This window comes from Eublepharis macularius, chromosome 1 (assembly GCF_028583425.1).
Source record: "Eublepharis macularius isolate TG4126 chromosome 1, MPM_Emac_v1.0, whole genome shotgun sequence".
Taxonomy (NCBI): domain Eukaryota; kingdom Metazoa; phylum Chordata; class Lepidosauria; order Squamata; family Eublepharidae; genus Eublepharis; species Eublepharis macularius.
In genome coordinates, this window is record NC_072790.1 from 230,489,893 (window position 1) to 230,514,204 (window position 24,312).

The 24,312-nt window shown below is 48.5% G+C and overlaps 1 protein-coding gene across 1 annotated transcript in view; it reads left to right on the top strand.

Annotated features, from left to right (window-relative positions):
* Positions 1-8,346, top strand: part of NCSTN (nicastrin) — a 44,500-nt gene extending 36,154 nt beyond the window's left edge. The window contains 4 exon segments of the mRNA XM_054991968.1: positions 1,395-1,482; positions 1,600-1,736; positions 4,878-5,093; positions 7,024-8,346. Of these exon segments, the coding sequence (XP_054847943.1) occupies positions 1,395-1,482; positions 1,600-1,736; positions 4,878-5,093; positions 7,024-7,146 (564 nt within the window). The 3' untranslated portion in view covers positions 7,147-8,346.
* Positions 8,347-24,312: the final 15,966 nt, after the last annotated feature.

Consider the following 24,312-nt stretch of genomic DNA (forward strand, 5'->3'; position numbering starts at 1 on the left):
CTAGGGAATCTTTCTTGGGAAAGCGGATGTTCATTCACTGAATTTCCCCCCTGTTTTTTAACATTTCCAAGCCAGTCTTCACATCTTTCATGAGGTGTAGTAACTTGCTGGGGGTAAGGGGTTGAACATGTAGGTGGATTTCTCTGGGTGCCTAAATCCTGTATCTTACTACATAATTAAGTAAGTGTGTTTGAGACAATTCACAGGTTTGTCCTGGTGCAGGCGCCGTCGGGGCAAGCCTCTGTCGCCTCAGAAGGTCCCGTAGGTTGGCTCTGCCCTCCTCAGCTCCGATTGGGCTGGAGCTGGGAAGGGGCATGCCCAGGTGGCCTATACTCCGCCTCCCAAGCCTTCCCTCCCAAGTCTGGTTCTGCGGGGGGGACGAGGGGCAGCATGGCTTGCCCTCCCCAACCTTGCCCCCCCAAGCCCCGATCTGCCACAGAGAGAGGGGATGCGGGGGTGGGGGGGAGAGCGCAGCTTGCCTTCCAGACCTGCAGAGCCCAGGTCTACTCGCCATGGCTTTGCAAGGTGAATAGACCTGGCCTCTGGACATGCAGAGGCCAGGTCTACTTGCTATGGCTTTGCAAGGCAGGTAGACCTAGCCTCCACATGTCCAGAGGCCAGGTCTATTCACCATGGCTTTGCAAGGTGAGTAGACCTAGCCTCCAGACCCATGGTTTATCTGCCATAGATTTGCAGGGCAGGTAGACCTAGTCTCTGTTATCTCAGGGGCCACACCAATGGGGAAGAGGCAGGGGAACATAGATCCCTGGGCACACTCCCTGATGGTGCAACATGCTCCTGTGTGCCACAGCAGGATGATTTTAGCCTGAAGCGGGCCCAATTTGACCCACTGTGGAGTGCAGGAGCGCTCCAGGGCCTTTTCTGCACCCCCAGGTAGCGCTTCCGGGCTCCACAGCTGCCTGATTCAGCCCAAATTGGGGCTGAATCAGGTGGCTGCAGGGAGCAGGCACGCTCCTGGGCCCCTTCTGCCCCCCATAGTGTTCCTGGGCTCTGCAGCAGCCTAAACTCAGGCCTGGGATTGGCTGGCAAAGGGAAGGGCCCGCTCGCCTGCCAAGCCCTCTGCAGCCCAATTTGATCTGGGTGAGGAGATGGCAGGACGGACGAGCCCACCTCCCAGTCCTTCCGTGCCGCAATCAGCTGACGCTGGGGAGGGGGCAATGCTAGGCCTGGCTGCCCTGCCCTCCCCCGCCCAGATCGGGGTGCAGCGAAGGGGGCCCCATTGTATTTTGTATTGTTGCTAGTTTGGAATAATGTTCTATTCTATACTTGAAAGCACAGGCTGAAAGCAGCTTTGCCCCCAGGATTCTTGGTGCATCTTGTGGCCAAGCCAAGTTTTGAACCCTGATTTCTGACTCAATGTTTTCACCAAGCAGGTCACACGTATGCTGTACGGCTTCCTGGTTAGAACAAACAACAGCTGGTTCCAGTCAATTATTAAGGCAGACTTGAAAGGAATTCTGGGTAAGACTAGTTTGCAGGTGATGGGAGGTGAAATCTTCATGGGTCTGTATCCTGACCCAGTTGCCTCTGCTTGAGCAGCCCATCTTCAAAGTGAACTTTCACTGCCGCTTTTTCCAGAAAACGAACCCCCTCCATACTACATTGCTGTCTCGAAACCTGTGAATGCAACCTACCTCGTGCATTACGTCTTGGCCAACCTGACGGGCACTGTGGCTAACTTGACCAAGGAGAACTGTTTGAGCTCTGATGGAGACGTGAGTTTGCTTGTTGTGTTCATTTCGATTTGCATTTGTTCAAACTTTCTCCTTGCCACCCTTCGTTTTGCACCCCTCCTTCAGTCCACATGATGCAGGAATATTGGCAACTTGTAAAAATACCATATGGCCAGGGCTTTTTTTCAACTGGAACACGGTGGAACAGAGTTCCGGAACCTCTTGAAAATGGTCACATGGCCGGTGGCCCCGCCCCCTGATCTCCAGACAGAGGAGAGTTTAGATTGCCCTCCGGGCCGCTCCAGCGGTGCAGAAGACAATCTAAACTCCCCTCTGTCTGGAGATCAGGGGGCGGGGCCACCGGCCATGTGACCATTTTCACCAAGGGCGACTTAAACTTTTAAAAACTCTCCCCTTGTTCCAGCTGACCCAAAGTGATGCCATTGGCCCTGGGAGCATGCGTGCACTTTGTGCGTGCACATGTGGTACCAGGGGCACCACCTCCCACCAAGAGTTGCCCCCTGTGCTGGCAACCCACTGAGTTCCACCACCTCTTTTCCCAGAAAAAAAGCCCCGCACAGGGCCATTCGAGTCCCCTGTGCAAGAACTCAATAATCTGTCATCCCACAGAGCAAATGGGAAAGCCTGTGACCTCAGAGAGGTCTGGGGATGACCTCAGAGAGGTCTTGGGGATGACTCAAATGGGAAAGCCAAGGTGTGTGTGGAGGTATTCATGGCAAAAGCTAAATATGCAGGCTGTGTTATAATACAGAAACGAGTTCACTAGACTGCTTGGTAGTCTTCAAACTCTTGGTTTGCAAAGCGAATGAAACCAGGCTTGTTTTGGGAGCCCTGTTCTACTATGTTTTATTAATATTAGTGATTTACATCTTGCCTTTTTGCTACCTCGTGTCCCAGGTGGCTTACGAGCAAAGGGCTATGGCTTAGTATTAGGGCATGCAGTGCCCTACGTTCACATCCTTGTAAAAGGATCTCGGGGTGCTGGCATTACAAAAGGCCTTTCTTTGCCTGAGACCCTGGAGAGCTGCTGCTAGTCAGAGGAGACAATACTGAGCTTGATGGACCAAAGGCCAACTTAGTCAAAGGGTTTCAGAAAGTCTTCAAGGGAAGCCCCACGTTTTGTTGAATTACAGCAGTCTAATCTATGTGTTAATAAGTGTGTGGGTAACTGTGGTAAAGCTGTCTCTGTCCATCAGGGGGCTCATTTGCCACTTCATCCTAGACAGTGTTTATCACCACACACATTAATTGGCTATTTAGATCTAGCAGAACCTCACATTTAAGGGGGAGCTTCCTGCATGGCACAAAGCCAGTGGAGCACCCACCAGTTCTAGACCATATTCCTCCATATTGTGTTTGAGACAAATTCCTAATATTTGGTTGCCCCATTCCTAGCCAGCTTCATCCCATGACAATACTAAACAGTCAATGTTCCCGATTATGCCCACCCCCCCAAAACAGGTGAGGGGCCAAAATTAGAACGGTCCTGTAATTAAAAAAATGCAAGGGGATATTAAGAGCGTAAGTGGACCTCTACAACATATGGGTTTGTTCAGCCAGAATGCAGAATCTCAGGCTTCCTCCCTCCACTGTCAGATATTGAATGATTTTCACATCAAACTGTAGTTTGTTTGCATCTGATTCCCCCCAATTCTGCTTGGTCCATTCCCCTACAAACCAGATTTCCAAGTTTCCCACATAAATGCTTTGCTCTGCCTTGGCTTGCCTTGTGGCAGTGCTGTTTTGGGGAGTATCCACATGATGTTATCCTCTATTTGTCCTGCTTCTATGTTTCTCCCCCCCCCCCCCGCCCTTTGCCAAATTTGGCTTGTTATGACCTTTTTTGAAAGATTGCAGTCAAAAACACCTTTGGATGCTGTACATGGGAAAGTGAGCATTTTTTACAAGTCACATCCACTTAGAACCATTTTGTTTACTTCAGTCTCCATAGCCACAATTCTCCACTCTCCCCCAAGAAGTTTTTCATGCTTTTTAAAAATTGGTAATAGCTAGATTTTTAAAAAGGTAAACGTGCAAGCACCGAGTCATTACTGACCCATGGGGGGACGTCGCATCACAACGTTTTCTTGGTAGACTTTTGTTACAGGGTGGTTTGCCATTGCCTTCCCGTCATCTACCCTTTACCCAGAGGAAACTGAGTACTCATTTTACCGATCTCAGAAGGACGGAAGGCTGAGTCAACCTTGAGCTGGCTACCTGAACCTGGCTTCCGCCGGGATCGAACTCGGGTCGTGAGCAGAGCTTGGACTGCAGTACTGCAGCTTACCACTCTGTGCCACGGGGCTCCTCAACAGCCAGATTACTGTAGCCTAATAATGTTATATTGCTCAGTTACACCAATGTTCGTGCTGGCAGTTTTCATTCTTTTAAAAAGATGAATCCATAGCCCTTTTGGTTGGAGAGTTGTAAGGGAAAATGTGAAGCATTCCCTAATAACTCTGTAATAAAAAGGGCTAGACTTTAAAAAAGAAGAAGAAAGCAACCTGGAAACTTAGTATGTTAGTGCGATGGATCAGTAGGACATTAGGCTACAGCAGTCCGATCGTTCCTGGGGAAAGCTTCTGTGTGGGTGCTCGGTCGCCACTGTGAATGTTTCTGAGTTTGCAGCAGTGGTGGCAGCTACAAAGTGAACGTTCTCCTTGTGGGGTTTGCACAGAGGAGAGCAAGCCAGTTTTGCGGTTTGAACTTCATGAGTGACTGCTGTTCATTACCTGGGGTACAACATCTGAGGTCACCTAGATTTGTTGGCATAGCAGCAAAAATATCTGCACTCTGTATGTGGGTTCTCCAAATACTCGGTGTGCAGTTAAGCAAGGTACGGTGACAGTTGCCGTTGCCACAAGTCTTTGCCGTTTCTCGCTGCTGGTAAATGCCATTGAAGTCTTTAGGTAGCCAACATCCAAAACTTGCTGTTTTAAGAAGGATCCAAAGTACATGGCCTTCTGCAAGAAGCTCTGCTTAAGTTTGGTTGTATTGCAAGAGAGTTTTTGAGAAACTAAGGAGCCCCTAAACTCAGTTTCCTTAGGGAACCTCCGTTAACTGTATCATTGCATTGGTTTTGCAAGGCTGACTTCTGAAGGTCTGGCCAGAGGGCCATCTGACTCAGGCCCTCCAACTCACTTCCTTTTGCTTTCTGTGCAGCTGTACGAGTACGCGTGGGTGCAGGGCCCCCAGGACCCCAACTCTACATCCAGTCGCCTTCCGTTCTGCGTCCGGTCAGCGGTCCATCTCAGTTCAGCAATCTCCCCAGCCTTTGAGCTCCGAGAGTGGGGCTCCACCCAGTACTCCACCTGGACGGAGAGCCGCTGGAAGGAGCTTCATGCCCGGATCTTTCTCGTAGCCAGCAAGCAGCTCGAGGTAAGCATTTGCACCTCTGAAAACATAATGCAGCAAACAGCCTGGTAGCAGAGGCCCCGGTAGGCGAGAGAATCACGAGCAAAGTCAGTAACCAAAGAACCTCGTGAAAACTAACTAGAACCCAAGAGTTAACACAGTGATATACTACAATTAAACAGTAATAATAAAGTGCAGTTTATAAGAATATTCACGATGTAATTCACTGTATTAACAAGCAAGCACGAAAGGAGACCCCGGCAACGTAAAACCGTTACAGTTCATTAACATGGACTGTGAAAACTCATATAAAGTGCTAAGTGCTGAAGCCTATGACCATACAATTCAAAAATCATTGATAGCTGGTACAACATGTACAACAAACATACACTGAAAGTGCTAAGTGCTTAAGCAAGAAAACTGTTCCTATCATGGTGGAGCTCTTACACAAGAGCATGTAAGTCCATGAGTAATCCGTTGGCGGATCTATGCGGTGTAGCAGCGAGGAGGAGGGGTCCAATCAACAAAAAGCCGTCTGACGGATGGACCGGTTCCTGTGCAAGAAGCCGTTTCGATTCTTTCTCAAAGGTGGCGAAAGCAGGTACTGACACTAGTCCTATTCAAAGTATTTCAATTCCACAGTTGAACAAGCACATCAAACCCTCTCGTTCAAATGATGGTAGCAGAGGCAGCTGAAGTGTGCCGAAGTCCCAAAAGCAGAATCTCAATCGGCATTCACTTCCCATTTTTTGAGGACAGTTTTGAAAACTATAGAGGTCGTCAGAAGCCCTGGCACTGCTGTAGGCTGCAAAGGGTCCCATCTCCTGTTTGTGCCAATCCCCAAAATGACCTTAGTCAGGGAATGAAGGGGGAGGCTACAGTTCACGGCCACTCTCCTTTTGCCTCCTCCTTCCTATGCTGCTGCCTTATCTGCCCATCTGTGATGACACTTCTCCTTGACCCAAAAAACTCTCTGGCCTAAATAATAAAAGAGTCCCGTGGCACCTTTAAGCCTAACCAACTTATTTGTAGCATAAACTTTCGAGAACCACAGGTCTCTTCATCAGATGTATGGAGGGTATGAAGAAACTGGCCAGAGATATATAGGTGGTGAGGGGAAGGGGGACAGAGGGAGTGATGGTCATGTGAATGTAAATCAAGACCTCACAGACTATGGGTACTTCTGAGCTCCTTGGTATCTCAAGAGGAATTTGGGGTCTCCCTTCCACCCCGGGTCGTGTATCACCATCTCCTGGATATCAGAGCTGGAGTCATCCCCCCAACCCAATACTGGCCCATTTGTCACGGCTAGTTTTGAAGTCATAATTTTTTTTTCTGTCACCCCAGAATACATCGCCTGAATCTGCTGTGTTTATAGACCAGGTTTTAGATATCCCAGTGTGTATATATCGAGGGAGAATTAGGATTTCTGAACAACAGTAACAAGCCACAGCAAAATTGGGAATTTCTGAACCCTTGTACAATCCATGCAGAGTGCATGAGCATGCACGCATAGTCTTCTGCCTAACTTTTATTTTGCTAATCATGCAAGGAAGTTCTTGTTCTCCAAATCGGAAGTGAATCACATTGTACCTCCTTTAAGCTTAGAGTACACATTGAACTTATCTGATCATGCATGCTCGATGGAATGTGTAGTAGGGCCCATATTTAGCCATTCTTCTGCTGTCTGTGACTTCAGATTCCCCCCCCCCCTTTCTGTATGTCTTCGATGGAAGTCTCATTTTGTATCCGACAAGGGCAGCAAACAGTTTCAAGGAAGCTTCTCTGCAAAGATGGTGGGGTGGGGGAAGTAGACTCCATGACTTGGGTTCCTTGAACGTGCACCACAGTTTGCACCACAGGATCCCAGTCCCTGAAGGCTTCAGTGATAGGGCTGCACCCATTGAACTCCCCTACTAATAGTTGCCTCGGTTCCTCTTGTCCTTCTCTGCAGATCATCACACTCATCGTGGGCATAGTTATCCTGATCATCTCATTCATCGCCACCTACTTCATCAACGCCAAAGCGGACGTGCTCTTCGCAACCCCGCAGGACTCTGGAGCTGTGGCATATTGAAGACCCACTCACAAGGGTTCCCAAGGAGGCCTGCAAAACCGGGCAAGAGATGCCAGACAGGCAGATGACTTGAAACGGCTGGTAGAGCAACACTGGAGCCTCTTCCCTGGTTGATGTGCAAAGTGGAACTGAAAGGAGTCCCTTCCCAAAACCTTGACTGGAAGAAGATAGTGGAAGTTCATGGGGAGGGGGGGGGACCTTTCATCCCTGTCTCTTTGGCCATCTTCTCCATACAGCCACGCACAACGAAAGAGTCAGACACTCTGAGAATGATGTCCACATCAGGGACAGGGAGGCGATGAGTCAGATACGGAATCTTCCTCTCCAGGGGTCAGCAATAGGTGGGGGGGGGGGCATTCCGCAGTCTCTTCAGGGCTCTGGCCTTTCCTCCACTTTTTTCTCTCCTTTATAGATGCAGATTAGCTGAAGAATTCCTCCAATCCTGTATTATCAAGATGCAAATGAAGAAGGACCTGGGGCGGGTGGTTGGGCTGCCGTGGGGTGGGAAAGGGGAAGTTAGGTGTAAAATATCCTTTTTTTAAGATTTGGAATTTTTTTGTACATACAATATAAATAGCTTGGTTTAATTAAAAAAAACAACACCCTATTTACTAATTAAATCCTTTGATCCCAAAGCTTTTTCTCTCTCTGTTCCTTGGACCGACCCAAGGAATCCCAGGGCTTGTGTTTGTGGATTTGGGGAGGGGTCAGCTTTTCCATCTCACTGCCTAAACTTTTGAGTGTGTGTGCTTTGTATGTGGCCGCAACAAGGGCATTCTGAGACTACAGCTGTTCATCCAGGTTGCAGAAGAAGGGCTGGTGGTATCTTTAATGAGCCTGGAAGTGTGGGTAAGGCAGGCAAAGGAGACCCAATATGTGATGTCATGTGGTCAAATTCAGTTTCCTGAGTAACTGATTTTTAAGAAAGTAAGTTTTCAGCCTGCAGAGCTTTGAAGTATCTGATGGTGCCTGGTATAATCAGCAAAGAGGCTGTAGGGCAAGTGGGGAAAGAGAACCATCAGGGAGCTCTCATCATTCTTTGCTGAATCCTCTTTTCAGACCCATACCCATGTTAGGCTCAGTTTCCCCCCTCCCCCCGCATGCACTAAGCCTTCTCTCTTCGACAGGGAGGGGTTAAGATCCTGTCTATGTGCTTTACATGAGAGGCCAGAGAGAAAGGCAGACATATAAATATTTGAAATAAATTAAAATATAATAAATTCATATTTTTTTAGAATTTTTTTTTATTGGATGGGTTCACATACATTTCAAAAACATTTTACAACAAATATACCCCTTTTCTTAATATATGTTATCCCACCACCCCTCCCCTTTTCTCTTATTGACTCAACAGCACTCTGACCCCTTATCCCCTAATAACTAACTCTGGTCTAAGTTGCTTTTCCCCTATTGTTTAAGGCAAAGTTTTATCTTATATTTCTAAATCTCTCAGTAGTTATCAAGAGACCACAACTGATCTTTCACTTCCCATTTCTTTTCTAAATATTTTTTAAGTTTACCCCAATCTTCCACAAATTCCCTTGGATTTCGTTCTTTCAATTTCCTTGTTGATTTGTCCGTTTCCGCCATGTGCAACAATTTCTGAATCCGATCTTGAATTTCTGGTAGCTCCTCCTGTCTCCAATGTTGAGCATACAGTAGTCTTGCAGCCACCGTCATGTAATAAACCAGGACTCTATCCTTACCATTAACATTTTCCATAAAATATAATAAATTCATGAAAGCTGTGGGTCCTCCGTAAGCAGGTGGTGTAAGCAAAAATTGTGTCGCTCCTTATTTAAAGTGCAGATTCCGGGTCAATTAGACATGATGGCAACAGATTCCTCAGAGGGGTAAAGCGGAAGATATGTGTAGGTAAAGGACCTAAATGCACATCACACACCCCACTTACCTCTCCCCAAATGCTTTTCTCCTCAACAAAGCTCAGCTGATGGAAAAGCATTTGCGGGGAGCAAAAGGCTTTTGGAAGAAGAGTCCATGGGCGCAGGAGAGGTTGCAGCTGCCCTCTCCCTTGTTCCTGTTTTGCTCTAGCAATCACCCACCCCATTTGATATGCGACTGGAGCCAAAGCTGGTTTAAACAGCCTTGTTTGTTATCAGTATCTGATATTGAGAGGTACACTGTCTCTGACAATGGAGGTTCCATTCCTTCCTATCACGCCCAATAGCTCTGTCAGTGGCTCTTCTCTGTGGATTTTGTCTTTGAAAGTCATGACAGCCAGTGGCCCTTAACCAAGACAGCATGCCTCGGTATATCAAATCCTGTAATATGTTCTGTGAAGGGCTTTCCTCTCTCTGTTCTGAATCTACAGCCCCATGAGTTCATTTACCGACTGCGGTATTATGGGCAGAAAATTCCACTCTCCCTGCTTTCCCCACAGCCTCTGTGTGATTTTTAAAAACCTGTAATATATCCCCTTATTTGCTTCCCCCCCCCAACTAAACAGAAAAGCCCATCTAGTTTTTCTCTTTGCTCATAGAGAAGATGCTGTGAAGCTTTGATCGTTTTGGCGGCTCCTTTCCCACACCTCTTCCAGAGATCCCTTTTAAAGTTGGGATAACCTGAACAGTACATCATACTCCAAATTTGTCCCCATCTATAGCGCGCTGGGTCTTGTAAAGGTTCTGCCGGTCGTTTTATCCCCTCCGTTATTTTTCCCGTTAGAATGAGACAGAGATCCTTTCATCCATTCCGCGCCCCCCCCCCCTCCGCACTAGCCCTTGGAGCTGATGTCTGGCACGGCAGAGAAGCAGCTGCCTTTGTTGTCTGTGCCTCCGCCACTCTGTGGACAGCCAACAGGTCTCCCTGCGGACAGCGCAGTAAGCTCTCCCAACCCCCAGTTTGCTGGCTGCTAAAAGTCGAGTAGCAGCGGGACGGGCTGCAACCCAAAGCCATCCAGCCAAAGCTGCTGCCAAATCTGGAAAACACCAAAACCTTGTATGCAAGCAAAGCTCAGCACCAAATGTTTGCCTCGGCACACGGGACTCCTATAAATAAACCTTCCTTCTGACCATCTCCTAAATGTGTTTCCCAACCCGTGGGACCTAACCCAAAACTGGACCACAAGCTCTTGCAGCTTTAATTATGTATTAATGCTCTTTTTTTCCCCCAGTAGATCCCTACACCAGGTAAAGTTGGACTTGCGGGTCACCATTCCAAAAAAGTTTGGGCGACCACTATTCTAAATTGAGGATCTGAAGGCCTACAGAGGGCAGCAATCTGGCTGTGCTTGTATTTTGGATGAGTGGGCTGGTATCTCGGACTGCAAGCCCCAAGGTTTGATCCCTGCCGGTTTTGGTAATAGATTTTTGGTAGCTGTGTAGTCTCAGGCAGCTGCTACCAGTTTGAAGAAACTGGGCTAAACAGCCTACCCTTGGTGTAATCAGCTTCATAAGTTGTTTGGAAGGGTCGTAGCTCAACATCTTTTGCAGAGGTTCCAGGTTCAATTGTTGTCATCTCCAGTAATGAATGCTATTTCATGTTTATATAGTGCTTTCCCTGTTCAAAGTGCTACGTGTATATAGGGTTGGAACTGGTGCAATATTTCTATGCGTTCTTTAGCTCTTGTGTAAGTAGAAATACAAGAAAAAGACCACAGTAGCTCACACACACCAGATCAGGCATTGTATTCCCACTTGTATTTACACTTGTGTGAGATCTCGTGCAACCACTTTCTAGGCACTAGAATATAGAGAGAGAGAAATGCCAAGTGTTGCGCAAGATCTTTTGCAAGTAAAACGGTGCAGAGTCTTATTTATGTTTTTGCTTGTGTTTTGCTGAATCCAAGCCGTTCCATTATCTTACAGCCCTGTAAGGTAGCCCAGTGTTATCATAGTGCCCTTAAGGCAGCCTGGGGAAGGTTGAGAGAGAGGCTTGTTTAAAGCTACAACGTGAGCTTGGCTGAGATAAAATTTAAGAAGAAAACAAGAGGGCGACACCAATCGCAGAAAAATGGGGAAAAGGCAAAAGCCAGCAGTGCATGGGGAAAAAGAGTAATATCTAAGTAAAAATTGCCTGTGCATTTTACTATAAAGCTGCTTCAGGGGTATCTATGAGGGGTTTTTTTTCCTTACAGCAAGAATGCATTCTTGCTGTAGAAAAATATAAAGCCTTGCATATTCCCCTGAAGAAGCTTTTGTAGTAAAAGGCACAGGGAATTTTTACTTGGCTAATAAAAATTCTCTTCTTTCCTTGCACCATTGGCTTTTGCCTGTTTTCATTTTGCTGAGATAAAATTTAAGCCAGCAATCTCGCGTGTCAAATCTCATTCTCTCAGTCCCTGTGCCACCAGTTTCCCGGTTAAAGGATCACTGTCGGCAAAGGAAAACCCTTTCTGCCTGGTCTCCAAATAGCTCCTGTCAATGAGAGCTGGAACTGAGGAGTCCCAAGCTTTGAGATGGAGACTCAAGGTATGGGGGCTCATTCTCTGGGTGGCAGTCTGAAATCTCAGGACTACCAGGGAGCTCACCCACTTGATGGATTTTTAAAAAGACTCCTATGTACCCCCGTTTGTGTTGGGTGTTGCACACGTACATTGAAGGTGGGAGGCAACAATCTGGCACATCCCTAGTGGGTTCTCTTTTCAGTCAGAGGGACCAAGTCTTGTAGTGTGCAAGGTAATAAAGAGGAAAGAGCTGCTTAAGCATGTGCAGAGTGCTGTTCCTACTTGAGCAAGTATAGCTGCTTTATTCAAGTTTAGACCACTGATCCATGAAGCTCATTGTCTGCTCTGAGTAGGGCTGTTCAAGCACCTGCTAGATGTGAGCAGGGAGCCAGGTTTTTTGGTAGGCGGTTTGGCTATTGGTGAGCAGTTTGCACCTGTTCAGAGGGTTACTGTCTGCATCTTCTAACAGTGCAGAATAATGCAGTTTCACAAATGCTCAGCCCGATAAGGGTCCTGAACTCCCTAGACCGGCCCATTACTGCATCCTCCATCACAGCTAATTGTTTAAAAAGAGAACAAACCAGTCTCTCCTTTGTAAATAGCTTTAAAATATTAAAATACTTCTATTTGTTTTTCACAACCGCTCAAGCTAACCTGGTCTTGCGAGCTCTCAGAATCTAAGCAGGGTCATACTTGGATGGGAAACAATCAAGGGAGCGCAGGGTTGCTATGCAGAGGTAGAAAATGGCGAATCACTTTTGTTTCTCCCTCCCTACCAGGTTGCCATAAGTTGTTTACGGCACTTTACACACACACGCACTGCCTTTCCATCCAAATAGAGTCTCCAAGAACCACCCCCAGCCCTCATCCTGCGTGCCATTTAATTACTTGACACAACCATCCATGACCCTGGTGAAGAATAAATTTCCAAAAAGAAATCATCTCGGGGAGCCAAAGTTTCTTCCAAAGAGTTCTGTTTCACAAGCCCACCTAAATGGAAAGAGAGAGAGAGACAGATGTCTGTTAATCAGCACAGCTCTTTTTTTTCTCCCCTCACCCCACCTCAGAGGTGGTTCTTACAGAGGTGACCAACCTGTACTGTATTTCTACAGGTACACATCATGGCCCACATCACGGAATGCCCCACCATACAATTTTTTAAAATCCTTGCACATAGAAAACTAGTGTGTCAGGAAGATGTGCCCATTCCCCAGCTTTGAAGGGGTTTTGTGCAGAGAAGCATTCAATCACACACCCCCACCCATAATCTACAGTAGTGTGTTCCAGCTTCCTCCCCGGCGTGTGCCTTTTGGCTTCTGGTGACTTGAAGGATACTAGGCAAGACATTCCCTGTTTTTCACTGTTCCTCAAGTTTAAAAAAATGCGAAGAGGTTCTGTGAGAAGCTGCTTTCTCATCAGTCTTTGCTTCTAACCAGCCCTGAGCTGGGCACAGCTGGGGCTCTTGAAATCTCCTATTCCCCTGGTTCCTCTATGAAATAGAGCATTCGTAATGCTAATAAGCAGTGGTGGGTGAAACCTTACTTCGTTTGTTTTTACTCTTCCCTATTGACAGAAAAAAGGGGGGGGTCAAGTCAAGAATGTAAGAAGAGACCAGTCAAAACAGACTATCTAATCCAGTACCCTTTTCTCAACATGGGGCAGTGATGTGCTACTGGAAACTCACAAGCAGGCCATGAAGCCAGTAGCGCTTTCTCGTTGTTTGCCCCCAGTGGCATGAGAGTCAGCGGTATACTGCCTCTGAACAGGGAGGATTCGCAGCTTTTATGGATAATCATTATGGATACATCCATAATGTTTTGTTTTTAAGTGCTGGTATACAGCGTTGCATTGATTTCCACCAATTCCTTCCTCGAGTCTTGGAAAGCCCCCACAAAGAGGTGCTGGTACTCGATTCCTGTGAGTACCAGAAAAGCCCTGGATACATCCATTCTCCGCCCTGAGCCCACTTGTGTGGGGAGGGCGGACAATAAATTGAAGAAAAAAAACTAAATGTGACAAGCATCCTCTTTCAACACTGGCGCACCAGATGCTTGGAGGAAATTCACACATAAGGCAACCCGTTTCCCTGAAAGGAAGACTAAGGCTCCTTTTTTCACTGTGCCATCAAGAAAAAGAAGGGTCAGTCTGCTGTTTGTGTACAAATTACTGATATGTACTGTAATAATTTTAATTTTTTTTCCATGCACAACCTTGTCTTAAGGGGATTATTTTATATTCAGGGTTGTCTTCCTTATGAGTAAATCTAGTATTTAGGCACAGCCATCCATCACTGTTTGTGGTGGTTTGAGTACCAGCACTTCACTGTCCGTCTTCTGTGCAGCCCCACATGGGACTGCGCCTGCGCAGGCCTGCCGACCGGATTTTTCTTTCTAGCAAACGTCCACTAGGGGGCGCACGTCCTTCCCAATGCGCATGCGCGGCCGTTTCCCGCCCGAGCGACATTGGGCGACGTCGCCCCCTTTCCCCTCAGTTTCTTCTTTGCCGCCGACCGGTAAAGACCTAGCTGTCCGCTTTTCTGAGGAAACTTTTTCTGAGGAAACTTTTTGCTAGTGAAGATGTCTGAGAAGTCGCTGTTCAAGCGCTGCTCCAACTGCTCCACTAAGATGACCAGGACGGACGGTCACGCCGTTTGCCTCGAGTGTCTCGGCGAGGGACACATCGTCGGAAAGTGTGAGCACTGTCAACGGTTCACCCCTAAGGCCAGGGCTGAGAGGGCTAATAGGCTGAACGCCCTGCTATGGAGACGGGCGATGCGGGTTTCGGGGGCTCCCGTTACCCCGGAGGGACCGCCACCGGCTGGTGGGACGGGTGACACCCCCCCTGAGAAGGGGTCCCAGAAGACCGCGTCCACTTCGCGTTCCCGCTCCCCGGATCGTCGCCAAGCCCGGCAGTTAACCCCGGATCCGAAGGGGACTGCGAGTTCCGCGTCGGGTCGCAAGCCCTTGGCACCAACGTCGGATCCGACTCGGAAACGTCACCGTTCCAGGTCCCCGTCGAGGTCGGAACCGACCTTCACACCGGCTCCGAAGGTGCCGAGAGCGTCATCGGAACCGAACATCCCGGCTGGGTCGGTTCCCAAACCATCGGATCCGCCATCGGCTCCGACTCCATCGGTTCCGAAGCTTGCTGAGTCGGCGCGCACCAGCCTCGCTCCAAAGACGGGCGCTCGGTCGGATCCGAAGACATCGGATCCGATTGGCAAGGACCGAAGCTCGGATCCGGCTTCGGCTGACAAGGGCGGTAAAAAGTCCAAGAAAAAGTCGAAGCACAGTCAATCGGCTTCGGTCCAAACGGATGAGGTCCTCTGGGAGAGGCCTTTGACTCCGTCGCCGCACCTGTCGCCTCCGCTGCACCACTCGTCTGATGATGATGGTGATCTGCCCGACGCGCCACCTCCGGCCCAGCAGTGGCATGCGGATGATTATGCGGACTGTGTGGACCGGCGTTACCACCTGCCACGGGCTGCATTTGACAGAGAGGGTTCCCTGTATGCCAGCTCTCCATCATTTGGCAGGGAGTATTGGGGTGACACTCGAAGTGAGTTCTCCCACTATGGTTCTCCCAGACACGGTTCACCTTACTATCCTGCTGAACCCTACCAGGGCCCGAGTCCCAGTCCTCCGTCTGACCCATCTCCGGATGACGTCATCATTGGGACCGGTCGTGTGTCACCATCTGAGGACTACCGGCTCTACTCTGAGCAGATGGTCAGGATGGCCCGTTCTCTTGACATCGAGATATCGGCTGTAGATCCTAAGCCAAAGGACAAAATTCTTCAATATGTCCAGTCCGGGAACCCTCCAACTATTGCCTTCCCATTCACTGAAGGCTTGGTGGAGATCATCCACGACATCTGTGAGAAGCCGGCCTCTGTGTACGCGACGTCCCGCAAGCTGGAAGCCCTGTACAAGACACGGGATGATGTTTGTGCATACCTCTTTGCACACCCGCCTCCTTCTTCCCTCATTACGGAAGAAATGCAGACCCGCCAACGCCAGGGGTCCTATGCGGTGCCCATTGACAAGGAGAGCAGGAAGTTGGATTCTTTGGGCAAGAAGCTATACTCTTCTGCTGCCCTCACGCTGAAAATCTCCAACTATTCAGCCATCATGGGGGCGTATCAGATATTCCTTTGGAACCGCATGGCGGCCTTCCTGGAGAAACTCCCAGCAGACCAGAGAGTGTTGGCGAAGGTGATCCTCGATGAGGCCCTGAGGCTTTCCCGGCAACAAATAAATGCGGGCCGTGACACAGTTGACACCTCTGCGAGGGCACTGGCTTCTTCCATCGTCCTGCGCCGACACTCGTGGCTCCGCACAACCGCGTTGCCAGTGGAGACACGCAATAAGGTGGAGAACCTGCCATTTGAGGGGCAATCCCTGTTTTCTACCAAAACGGATGACTACCTGTCGCAGAAGCGCAAGGATCGTATTACAGCCAGATCCTATGGTATTCTCCCGGCCAGACCACCCACCGAGAATCGTGGCCAGTATCGCCCTGCCCAGGGTTATCGTGGACGACAGCACCGGTACCAGCCGTATCCACGCTATGGTTCCTACCGGCCGTTCCAACCGCCAGGCTCTTACCAGCGCCGGAAGCCTACCTACCGCCCTCGTCGCGGCCCTCATGCCTCCGATACCAAAGAGTCAGCTACGCAACCAAAGCAGTTCTGACTAGAGCTCGAACAGTCTGTCGTGTTTGGAAACAGATTGGCTCAGTTTGCCTCTGCATGGGCGGAGATTACGTCCGATAGTTGGGTTCTTAAGATCGTTACAGTTGGATATAAAATTCAGTTTCATGTTTACCCAGTGTTGTCTCTTCCTGACCATTCAATACAATCCTCTTCTCATAACTTACAGGCTGAGGTTGTAGCACTGCTGGAGAAAGGGGCTGTGCGGGAGGTGCTCCCTCAGGACCCCCCCTTAGGTTTTTATTCCAGGATGTTCTTGGTAGACAAGAAAGATGGAGGGGTACGACCCATCTTGGACCTACGAGAACTGAATAAGTTCGTTCTCGTCAAGAGGTTCAGGATGCTTACCTTGAACACGGTCCTACAGTTAATGCCCGAGGGCATGTGGTTCGCTGTCCTGGACCTCAAGGATGCATATTTTCATATTGCCATCCATCCTGATCATTGGAAGTACCTTAGGTTTCTATGTAACAATAAGGCCTACCATTACCAAGTGCTTCCCTTTGGTCTCTCCACAGCCCCACGAGTTTTTTCTAAGTGTATGGCTGTGGTAGTGGCTTATTTGAGGGAACGGGGTTGTACCATCTATCCCTACCTTGACGATTGGCTTCTAGCAGCTCCCTCTGCTGATGCACTCATGGCCCAGATTAGTACAGTGATGCTCACCTGCTCCCGGTTAGGGCTTTTGGTCAATTTGCAAAAGTCTAACCTTACCCCATCCAGAAGAATACTGTTTATCGGTATGGAACTGGACGGTGGCGTAAATAGAGGTTTTCTCCCCAGGGAGCGTGCTTTAAAGATTGGCAGGATGGTGAACCTTTTTTCTAAGTGCAGGTTCCAATCCGTAACAGCGATCCAGAGGCTATTGGGCTACATGGCCTCTTCTACAGCTGTCACCCCTATGGCCCGGTTGCACATGCGACCTCTCCAGCTGTGGTTCCTGTCGGTTCATGATTTTGAGCACGATTCCCAGAATAAACGATATTCCATCCCCAGAGGGATTATCCGGGCCTTACGATGGTGGCTCGATGAGACTAACCTCCTTGGGGGTGTTGCGTTTGGGTCCATCCAAACCGAGATCACAATCTCCACTGATGCCTCCACGGTAGGATGGGGAGCCCAGTGTGGTGCCCTGAGGGCACATGGGGTTTGGTCAGAGCAGGAACGGGACGATCACATTAACCTGCTAGAATTGAGAGCGGTCCGTTATGCCCTTATCGCTTTCGCAGACACGCTGCAGCAGAAAGCAGTTCAGGTGCTCACAGACAATTGCACCACGATGTTCTACCTGAACAAGCAAGGGGGCACTACATCCAGGGCCCTCTGCGACGAGGCCGTTCGGATCTGGAACTGGGCCGTGGACAGAGGCATGTTCATTCAGGCGGTCCATATTCCTGGCACCACCAATGTCATCGCGGACACGCTGAGTCGGATGCGATTCGACAGCTACGAATGGACCGTAGCAGACAGATACCTGAACGCCATCTTTTTGGACTGGGGGTTCCCAGACGTAGACCTCTTTGCGGTGGAGGCCAACAAGAAGGCCCCACAATTCTGCTCCAGGGGAGGGCTAGGTCGCCGCTCCCTGGGGGACGCGTTCCAGATACGCTGGACAGGGCACCTGTTTTATGCCTTCCCTCCGTTCCCACTGCTGTCTCGGGTTGTCAGCAAAATCCAGAGGGATGGGCCGCACTTAATTCTAGTGGCCCCCTTCTGGCCCAGACAAGCATGGTTCCAACATGTCATGCAGCTTTCACAGGGGTCATATTATCGGTTCACTCTGAACCCGGACCTTCTGTCCGACAAGGGGGTTTGGTATCACGACCTACCCAAACTCAACCTCACTGCTTGGCACATTCGGGGACGGAGGGGATGTCTGACAGGGTAGCTGAAATTTTGCTGAATGCCCGTAGGGACACCACTCGCAGGTCGTACGCAGCTAAATGGAAGCGATTTGAGGCCTGGGCTGCGGCCAACGCAGTTAATGTTTGGGATTGCCAGTTGTCTTCTGTGTTTGAGTTCCTCCTGTCCCTAAAGGATGGGGGACTCTCTAATTCCTCTATTAAAGTTTATTTGGCTGCCATTTCAGCCTTTCACCCTAAAATAGATGGGAAGACGGTGTTCTCCCACAATTTGTCAAAGTCTTTTTTGAAAGGGTTGTACAATATGTTTCCACAGGTCAAGGAAATTGTTCCCCAGTGGTCACTTCAAGTAGTATTGGCGGGGCTTATGAAATCGCCTTTTGAACCACTGGCCACCTGTGATTTGAAATGGTTATTCTGTAAGGTGGCCTTTTTGATAGCCATTACGTCTGCCCGTAGGGTTAGCGAGCTGGCTGCACTGAGGTGGGACCCTCCCTTTTTGAAGGTCCATCAGAATAAGGTGGTGCTGAGACCTGACCTTCGTTTTAGACCCAAAGTGTCCACTCAGTTTCACACCTCACAGGACATTGTCCTGCCTATCTTTTTTCCTGACCCTTCTGATAACTCTGAGAGAGCCTTACATTCTTTGGATGTGAGAAGGGCTATCTTATTTTACCTCCAACGTACATCACAGTTTAGGAGTGCCAAACAACTGTTTGTGTGCTATTATGGGCCCAGGAAGGGAAAGGCTGCTACAGCCCAGTCAATTTCCCGTTGGGTCACTCATGCTGTTAGAGCCTGCTACTCGCATGCTCAGTTACCTTGCCCCTTGGAACTAAAAGCTCATTCCACCAGAGCACAGGCTGCTTCGGCAGCCTTCCTTAGGGGCGTGCCCTTGCAAGACATCTGCAGGGCTGCAACGTGGTCGTCTTCTGACACGTTCGCTAAACATTACGCACTAGATGTGTGGGAAAGGAAAGAGGCTGCTGTTGGTAATGCAGTGCTTCAGTCTCTTTTTCGATGAGAACACATGCCCGCCTCCTGGGTAAGTGGCTTGTGAGTCTCCCATGTGGGGCTGCACAGAAGACGGACAGTGAAAACAGAGTTGCGCTTACCGTAACTGCTGTTCATTGACGTCTTCTGTGCAGACACACAACCCTCCCTCCTACCCCGCTGTGTTCTTCCAGATGATGTGAAGGCATTCGGCGGCAAAGGAGAAACTGAGGGGAAAGGGGGCGACGTCGCCCAATGTCGCTCGGGCGGGAAACGGCTGCGCATGCGCATTGGGAAGGACGTGCGCCCCCTAGTGGACGTTTGCTAGAAAGAAAAATCCGGTCGGCAGGCCTGCGCAGGCGCAGTCCCATGTGTGTCTGCACAGAAGACGTCAATGAACAGCAGTTACGGTAAGCGCAACTCTGTTTTTTGTGGGGGGTGCTCCCCCAAGCTTTGAGGAGGGAACGTGCTCCAAGTTCATGGAAGACAAACCTTTGAGCTTGGAAGCTCCATTTAAGGATCTTGGGCAAGGGTCGTTTTGTAGAAAAAGAGCTGCAGGAACTCATTAGCATATGCCACGCCCCTTGACATCAACAGAAAGGTGTCATTAGCATAACTGATTTGCATATGCCACACCCCCTGACCTCACCTATCCTGGCTGTTTTGGACCCAGTCCTGGCCATTCAGGGCCGAAATTGGGCCCAAAATGGCAAAAAGGGGCTGAAAATGGCTGAAAAGGGGCCCAAAATGGTTAGAATTGGGCTGCTGCTGAGCAGGAGAGTGATCCACCACCAATCAGAGGCCTGATCCTGGCCGTTTTGGGACCAATCCTGGCTGTTTTAGGCCCGATCCTGGCCATTTGGGGCCCAATCCAGGCCAAAATGGGCCCAAAATGCCCAAAAATCAGGTAGGTGGGACCACCTGACATGTGACCTCTTTGGAGAACTACTGGAACTGCGTTCCTGCGTGTTCCCCCTCAAAATGAGCCCTGATCTTGGGTGATAGCCATTGACAACCCTGCCTCAAAGAATTCTGTGTAACTCAAAAGTTTTCTTTCAGTATTTCAAACAGCATTTCTTCAAACCCACTGCTCTAGATTTGATTGTTAGTCTGTGGGATCACTTTTAGCACCTCGGAGAGTGGAAAAAGAGTTACTAAATTCTGTTAAGCGCACATGTGGAGCTGTGACTGATTAATTTGCAACGCATTTTCCACACACACGGGAACCAATTTAGCATCCTCTGCGAGATGCTTCTCCTCTTCCCATCTTGCCATCTCTTATGATCTGTGACCTGGTATTCAGGCTCACGGGAGAATTCCCTTCATCCAAGCTATCTTTGCTTTGGTAATTAGCAGCAAGCAGCAGGGGAAATTATACAAAAGCAGACAGAAAGTCAACAATTTTCTTTGCAATAGAGCTGCTGCCTTGGAAGCATTCTTAAAAATGGTTTGTTAAAAGATGTGCTTGCACGGGGTTGATGGGGAAGAGGGGCACAATCCCAACTAGTCATGAACAAGAACAGGCGGACCACCTTGGCAGTGGGGGATAGAAGAAGATACCTGCCCACCTTGTAAGCTCGCTCTCTTTTTAGAAAATCAAACCATTCTTGAAATTTACAGTGCAATCCTAAACAGAGTTACTTGATTTCAATGGGCTTAGACTGGAATAACTCTATTTAGGATTGCAGTGTTAGTGCTATGCAGATACACCATTTAAAACCAACAATTTCCTCCATTTGAAACTGAGAAGGGGGTTCCTCCATGGACTGGAAACAAACCATCGTCTTTGTTTAGAAGATGAACATGCTTGCAAATCTGGGGAAAATGTTTTCAAATGCAAATTTATTTTTTATTTATGTTATGATTAGTCCACCTTTCGGATTGAGGCTCAAGGCAGATTACACAATGCAAGTCAATACCATCAGCGGCAAGGGCATTCAATGAACAATACAAACAGCGTACGGGTTGCAGAAATTTGGAAACAAGTCTAAATCTGAACAGAAGATGAAACGTTGCTGAAACAAAGCAGGGATGCCACCCGTTTTGGAGACAGGGTAATTTTTTTTTTTTGTATTTGCTCAAGTCGAAATACTTCTTGTCGAAAATTCACAAGAAGAAAAAAATGTCCCAAACTCTGGGAAGGATTTTTAATCTCTTACATCTATTCTTTATTGACAAATTATAGCTTGTCTGGCAGACAAAATTTAGATGTGTGTTGCTCTTCCCAGAGTAAGTAGCTGTTTTCTATGCAAAGTACAGACTGTGTATTACATGGGGGATCTGTGTAGTTTAACCTTAAATAAGCAGCCACTATAGGCCCCCCCATTTTGGAGCACGGAGAGGGTTAACAATCCCTCCCCCCTCCCGCCGTTTCCAGTACAAAAATCCTTTTCAAAGCTGCTATATTAGCCTGAGTAGGGGGGAAAGAAAGTTGTAACATATTTACCACCACCACCCCCGTTCCCCAAAAGCAGCTCAGGATGAATACTTTCAATTGGGAATGTGGCATTGGAAGGGGGAAGGTTTACCACTCCTTCTCCAGCCCCAGGGCCCACCAGAAACTGTTTAAGAGTAAAGTATATTTCAGGAAATCTGATAACAGATCTCTAGTAACTTGTCTTTTTTACATTTAAGAGGTAAAGACGGATTTGTGTGGTATTCTCATTTCTGCAGGGGCTGCCAATACAGAGCAGTGGTAACAGGAGTTCCACATGGCAAGTTTCCCTGAATGTCCACAGCCCCAGTCACCAACCCCCAGTGGTTTTTTCTTTTTAAAAGCAGGGATTAATGCTTTGCTAAGTATTACAGTTTTATGACTACATCTGTCAGGTTCTCTGAACTCCCTGCTTTCATATTTTAAAAAGTCTCTATCCTTTTTCATTGTGGAGATATAAGGGGAAAGACATATTTCCACAATGGAAAATGACTCAGACAATCATTCTTTTATTTCTTTTTCAGTTTCTAAATTTTATTTTAGGGTATACACAATTGTGGGGATAAAATATCCCCTATCAAACATACAGGAGTAAAGCATAGAATCAATGGAGTCATGATCCTCAATCCACTTCTACTGGGTATCTTCAATTCATTTGTTCATTTCATTTACGTCATTTATAGTCTGCCTTGTCTTGTCTGGAACTCAATCCCTCCTCCTTGATCATCATCCTTAATGAACCAACTCAGTCACCGAGGGAATTGCAGCTGATTTCCAGTGCAGGAATAATAGAAGCAGCCGCTCAAAAATATTGCAAAAATAATCTATGAGTGCCTTGTTGATCTTCTAAGGTGAACCTCCACATTCAGAGGCAGTAAACCTCTGAATATCAGTGCTAGAAGCAGGGCTTTTTTTCAGGGGGAACACAGGGGAACGGAGTTCCGGAACCTCTTGAAAGTGGTCACATGGCTGGTGGCCCTGCCCCCTGATCTCCAGACAGAGGGAAGTTGAGATTGCCCTCCGTGCCGCCGAGCGGCGCGGAGGGCAATCTAATCTCCCCTCTGTCTGGAGATCAGGGGGCGGGGCCACCAGGCATGTGACCACTTTCTCTGAGGGCAACCCACTGAGTTCCGCCACCTCTTTTCCCAGAAAAAAAGCCCTGGCTAGAAGGTAATATCAGGGGAAGGGTTCAGCCTTATGACCTGTTTGTTGGCCCTCCAGAGTAACTGGTTGCCACTGAGTGCTTCCAGATGCTGGACTAGATGGACCACTGGTCTGATCCAGCAGGGCTCGTCTGATATTTTTCCAACAGACTGGATCAAACTTCATTCTCACAGCAATTCCTTGTAGGAAAGCAATAGCTTCAGCTAGGGCCAACTCAAGAACAAATAGGAGAGACCTTGTGGCACTTTAAAGACGGACCCATTGCAGTGCAGTCCTAAAGAGTTATGCCACTCTACTCCCCTTGTTTCAGTGACCATAGGCTGGGGTAACCCTGTACAGGGTTCCCCTGTTAGAATTACCCCAGTGTTTGTGGGCTCGAGCCTTCTCTTTTGTTTATGTTGCCTTCACCCTCTGGAGTTTGCATTTGAGAAATAATGAAGTCAGACTTGCGGAGGAGAAATTAGTGAGGAGGGGAATGGAGGAAAGGCGGAAGGGAGAGGGAAACCCCCTGAGAAAAGATATTTCAAAGCCCTCACCAAAGGGCGTTTGACAATGATGCAATCTCTCGCAAACGTTACTTCGGCCCTTTTTAAAAAATAAACAGGTGAGAGTTCACTTGTGGGGTCGAGGGATGATGGAAGGGGCTGACTGGCCCCAGAAGGTTTTTGTTGTTGTTGTTCTGTCAGATAGGGAGGGCACCTGCCACCATTTTACAGATGGAAACAGGTACAACATGTATAATTTGCTTTTTAAAATGCGTTTCTTAGGCCAGTAGTGAGTTTGTGGCTGTTGAATTTTGAACCCAGAACTTCAATCCCTTGGCGGCTATTCTTCCGGCAGTGAATTAAATCAAGGAATCCTGTCTTCTGTTGCGGCTAGTTATTTTTCCTCCCCTCCTCAAGTCTGAGGGGTTTTTCCTCTTCTTCTCCTTTCCCTTTCCCACAAACCCATTGTGACCACAACTGTGCACATAATGGCACTGAATTTGTCAACCTTTGAACTCAGCTGTTTCCCTAGAGGGGCAGAGGAAAGGTGGAGCTGGACAGAGGGGGGCGGGAGGAAAGGACTGCAGCTGCCCCCCCCCTCCTGCCCTGAGGGGAAACATATGGGAATGAGTCGTGAAGAGAGCAGTTAATAAATGGGCCATCTTTGTATACTGGTCTGGCTTCATAGACTGGGAACTTTCTGGCTTTGGAAGGGGAATATTAGGGAGGGAGTTAATTAGGGCCCGGTGCGAAAGCCAAGGCACTTCTCGGCTGCTCCCTTCATATTCGGAAGTGACAGCTCCCCTCGCTTCCTTCCCAAATTTATTATTTGCTTATTAAATTTTAAAAGCTGCTAAGTGGGGAGAGAGGCTAGGCTCCAAACGGGAGAAGAGGCTGGCTTGCTTCAGAACTGGGCACTGTTGCCGGGTTGGGAGCTGGCTGTAGCGTGTGCTGTCTTTTGATTCTGAGGAGAAGATGCAAAGGGGCTAGAGTCCACACTCCTGTCAAGAGGACAAAGTGAGCTGGCGCATAGAGGATTGCCTGCTCAAATGATGGGTAGCGGGACAATGTCCCAGTCCATTTCAGCATCCCTGGAACATACAGAGTATTAT